Source organism: Nerophis ophidion, linkage group LG07 (assembly GCF_033978795.1).
Source record: "Nerophis ophidion isolate RoL-2023_Sa linkage group LG07, RoL_Noph_v1.0, whole genome shotgun sequence".
NCBI classification, from domain to species: domain Eukaryota; kingdom Metazoa; phylum Chordata; class Actinopteri; order Syngnathiformes; family Syngnathidae; genus Nerophis; species Nerophis ophidion.
The window spans coordinates 1,347,807-1,353,025 of NC_084617.1; the positions used below are offsets into that span (position 1 = coordinate 1,347,807).

Here is a 5,219-nt window from a genome sequence, read left to right on the forward strand (position 1 = left end):
AGCGTCGCTATAAAGAGTTTGTCTGCGTTAGCACTTATAATAACAATATCACTACTACTTGCTTAATATTTAAGTCATGCCCATCTCAGCTGCATTCGGGCGGAAGGTGGCGTACACCCTAGACAAGTCGCCACCTCATAACAGGGCCAACAAAGATAGACAGACAACATTCACACTCACATTCACACACTAGGGCCAATTTAGTGTTGCCAATCAACCTATCCCCAGGTGCATGTCTTTGGAGGTGGGAGGGGCCTATCCCCAGGTGCATGTCTTTGGAGGTGGGAGGGGCCTATCTCCAGGTGCATGTCTTTGGAGGTGGGAGGGGCCTATCCCCAGGTGCATGTCTTTGGAGGTGGGAGGGGCCTATCCCCAGGTGCATGTCTTTGAAGGTGGGAGGGGCCTATCCCCAGGTGCATGTCTTTGGAGGTGGGAGGGGGCTATCCCCAGGTGCATGTCCTTGGAGGTGGGAGGGGGGTATCCCCAGGTGCATGTCTTTGGAGGTGGGAGGGGCCTATCCCCAGGTGCATGTCTTTGGAGGTGGGAGGGGCCTATCCCTAGGTGCATGTCTTTGGAGGTGGGAGGAAGCCAGAGTACCCGGTGGGAACCCACGCAGTCATAGCGAGAACATGCAAACTCCACACAGAAAGATCCAGAGCCCGGGATTGAACTCAGGACCTCCGTATTGTAAGGCACAAGCAACAAACACCTCTTCCACCGTGCTGCCCTGGTGTGCTTCAACATAGGAGTATTATTAAGGTGTGTGTATAAAGGTAAGACATACTATTTGGCGTTTTGTTTCTCAATATTATGCAAAAGCAACTTTCCTTACTTTCCGGTACCTGCTGATGTGTATTTGGGATCTGCATAAATCCTGAAAAATTGCGGGCGTCCGCCTTTGTTGTCCGTGACGATGCTGTAGTAGATAATCTTCTTCTTTTTCTCTATCTTCTTGTTATGTGACAATCATTCACCCACTGTTGCCATTTCTAATATAAAGTAGTGTAAAGTTCTTACTTATATCTGTCAGTCAACTCACCATGAAAGCACTAAAACATACCGGTGTAGTGAGTTGACATTATTCACCCAAGGAACTTTACTTATTAGATGGTTCTGGTCACGGGACACATTTCGGGTGTTGTTGTTGTTGCATTATTGAGCCACGGATGAGGGGATGCTGCTCTGTTATTGATTGAAGCAAAGTGTGAATGTCATTAAAACAGTTAGTGCCATCTTTTGACACTCCCGTCCTTGCACGCTACACCGCTACAACAAAGATGACGCCGTCCAAGTAGAAGCATGTAAATAAGAGCGCCCACAGAAGAGTGCATCCTGAAGAGACTGTCAGAAAGTGAGTTGAAGAGGATGTGTAAAACATTATCTATGAAACATTTCGACCAAAAAAGCACCATTACATGTTATGTAGACACACAAGGAAGTCTTTTACATTTACAAAATAATCATAATAGTAATATGACTCCTTTAATGTGCTTTATAATCAGGTGCGCCTTATTTATGAAAATAGACCTGAAACCCGGAAGTGTCTTGAAGTCACGTGATTGCAATCCAGTGTAACAAACAGTTCAGGGTGTCCCTCCAGTGTTGCCGTAGGGCTGTGACGTAAGAGGTCTATATAAAGGTGGGTAGTTGAAGAGATAGTACTTTATTGATTCCTTCAGAAGAGTTCCTTCAAGAAAATTATAATTCCAGCAGCAGTGTACAGAGTTTAGATCAATTTTTAAAAAAAGTAAAAAGTAAATAATGGGGGGTTAAAAGGAAACAAAATAGAGAAATATTACAAAAAGAATAAAAACAATGGAAATAACAATATAACAGTAAAATAAGAATATAACACGACAAAGTAGGCAGTAGTGACCATGTTATGAAAACGTATTGCACTGTTAATGTTTTGCATCCCCTGTCATCCTAGTACCCCCCCACCCCCCGCCCCAGAGAGGAGTTGTACAGTCTAATGGCGTGTGGGACAAAGGAGTTCTTGAGTCTATTAGTCCTGCACTTGGAAGAAGGTGTGGTATATGGCAGTGGTCCCCAACCACCGGGCCGCGGTGGCCTGATTGGTACCGGGCTGCAGAAGAATTTTTTATTTAAAAAAAATATATATACTTATTTATTTTTTATTAAATATACACTTACAATTAGTGCACCAACCACAAAAACCTCCCTTTTTCATGGCAAAAATGTCCCTTTTTCATGACAAAGAAGAGAAGAAAAAGAAAAGGACCCCCCCCCCGCGGGATAAATTATTAAGCGTTGACCGGTCCGCGGATACAAAAAGGTTGGGGACCACTGATATGTGGAGAGAGGTGTAAAGAAGGGAACAATAAAGAAGAGGTGGAGTCCGGACCAGCTCTCATGGTTCCCTTTTATTATTTTCTCTTATCAGTACCCAGAAGTGCCGACCCAGGACACTCGGCTACAGCAGCATTGAAACAAGCAGCAAAGTGAAACAAACATGTTCCTCCTCGACGTCCACACCCAGTCAAATTAGTTTGGTAAGACAAAGTATTTAGTGTCATTTTAGTTGATGTGTATTCAAACAAAAGCGAATAAATGTGTCAGGAAAGAGAAACTATTACTAATGTGTGTAGCTAGCCAGGAGCTAATGCTAACACGAGTGTAAAAGTCAACACAAAGTTGTCATACCTGCACAGACGACTAGGCAGGTGAACACCAAGCACCACATCACCAAATGGCAGCACGTTCTATTGTCTTCAAAGATATGGAAGAAAAAGATGCTCTCCGTCAAACTGGAGACAGTTGTTTGTGTGTATGAATAATGAGACTCCAGACAATAGTGAATATTCTAGTAAGAATGTACTCCACTGCCGCCAGAACACTTCCACTAGGCTGCTGGGGCGTACCATTTCACAAGGGGTGTTGTGACGTCACCAACACTATAACACTTCCTCTAGGCTGCTGGGGCGTACCATTTCACAAGGGGTGTTGTGACGTCACTAACCCTACGCTGCTGGGCGTACCATTTCACAAGGGGTGTTGTGACGTCACCAACACTATAACACTTCCTCTACGCTGCTGGGGCGTACCATTTCACAAGGGGTGTTGTGACGTCACCAACACTATGACACTTCCACTATGCTGCTGGGGCGTACCATTTCACAAGGGGTGTTGTGACGTCACCAACACTAGGCTGCTGGGGCGTACCATTTCACAAGGGGTGTTGTGACGTCACCAACACTATAACACTTCCTCTATGCTGCTGGGGCGTACCATTTCACAAGGGGTGTTGTGACGTCACTAACACTATAACACTTCCTCTATGCTGCTGGGGCGTACCATTTCACAAGGGGTGTTATGACGTCACCAACACTATAACACTTCCACTAGAAGTTTGCCGCATCTGTTTTCATAATGTTTTATAATGTTGTATATTGTTGTTTGTCTTACTGTTTGTAATTGTTGAAATTTATAAATAAACCTTTAAAAAAAAAAAAAAAAGAAGTTTGCCGCGTTCAGGTGTCCCAAACAATGCTGGGATATTCCAGCGTCGTGTCACGGAAAGTGGGCAGTGGCGACATGGACTGAAAGTTTGCTGCGTTCAGGTGTCCCAAACAATGCTGGGATATTCCAGCGTCGTGTCACGGGAAGTGAACAGTGGCGACATGGACTGAAAGTTTGCTGCGTTCAGGTGTCCCAAACAATGCTGGGATATTCCAGCGTCGTGTCACGGGAAGTGAACAGTGGCGACATAGACGTCAATGACTCGTCCATCGCCGGAAAGATTGAGCAAAGTTGAAAAGTTCCACAAGGTGAAGAAACGTCCTTCTTGCCCAAAGACGGAGCTAGACAACTCAGTCATGCCGTAGAAATGATTGAATTGCAGGTTAGTTCAAGACGCCGCGAGGAAAGACTTGAAATTCAATAAATAATTGAAACTATGAGTGTATTAACTCTAAAGTCTTACCTCATTTAGATCAGGAGTGTCCAAAGTGCGGCCCGGGGGTCATTTTTTAACGGCTCCACAGCACATTTTAAAAATACTATTGAAAAGAATAAAAAGTGGTATAAAAGAGCAAAGAGGTGAAATGTAAGAAGAACATGTTGCAATGTTTACTCGAACAACACAAAGCTGCCATGCAGGCTGTTTCTTTCTTTACAAAAAAAAATAGTGAATCATAAACAATTATGAATTATTGACCAATTCAAGGCTCCAATTATGTCCACTTTGAGATATTTTGGGGGGCAAATGTTGCATATTTTGTGTTTGTCATGTAAAAAACGGCACTGTTTTTTTTAAAAGAATGGCATAAAACGAACAATCAAAAAACATAAACAAAAAAAAACCTATAATCGACGAATAGATCTGAAGTTGATCACGAGACAATTGTGTTAAAAGTAAACAGTAAAAAAAAAAAGTAATTTATTTTTCAACACTTTAATGAGTAGGACCCTTTTGGATCAGTGTTTTTTTTTCTGTTCCAATTATTATATAATCTCAAATATTCAACTTAAAATTTTTATTGGGTGAAAATATTGCAGATTTTGTGGGTTTTTTCCATAAAAAAACATGGTTTTCTTTGACAAAAAGAGCATACAACTTAAATCTTTAAAAACGTCATATTGACAGATAGACCTAATGTTGATCTCGAGATTTAAAACTTGAATAATAATAAATATAATAATACTGAATAATGACACATTTTTAACATTTTATTTTTACCAAAATCAAGCCTGAGTGGAGGCCTAAATGTATATTTTTGATACATGTATTGTATTGGTTTTTAAAATAAATGGCCCCCGCTTGCTTTGATTATTCAGTGTGCGGCCCTCAGTGGAAAAAGTTTGGACACCCCTGCTTTAGATGCAGTGTGGCTCATACGGAGAGAGAGGAAGAAAACCGTCTTCTGACGAGTTAACTGTCCATATTTCATTTTGCCCGACGGCATTGAAGGCAGCATAGACACTAAAGAAACAATGATTTAATGTAGTCGGGATCTCAGGGAGGTGGCCTGAGCAGCCCTTTGAGACATTTGGGATTCAATGGTAAATGGGTTGTAGTGGTAAAGCACTTCCGGACCTTCCATGTACTCAAAGCACTTTGAGGCTGAAACTCAGGGCATCATTAGATCTGGACCCTGAAGGCCTGCAGAAAAGATGCGTCAACAAGGTCGATATTTTTATGCACAAAATGTATTTGTTCTCTCTGTTCGGACAGGAAAAAGTGTACGAACTGCGTGAAA

General features: G+C 42.2%; 1 protein-coding gene across 1 annotated transcript in view; it reads right to left on the reverse strand.

Moving 5' to 3' along the window:
- The window catches only part of si:ch211-66e2.5 (hemicentin-1), a 26,132-nt gene extending 23,233 nt beyond the window's left edge, over nucleotides 1-2,899 (reverse strand). The window contains exon 1 of the mRNA XM_061905047.1: nucleotides 2,665-2,899. Coding sequence (XP_061761031.1) covers nucleotides 2,665-2,704 — 40 coding nt within the window. The 5' untranslated portion in view covers nucleotides 2,705-2,899. The remainder of the gene's footprint in view (nucleotides 1-2,664) is intronic.
- Nucleotides 2,900-5,219: the final 2,320 nt, after the last annotated feature.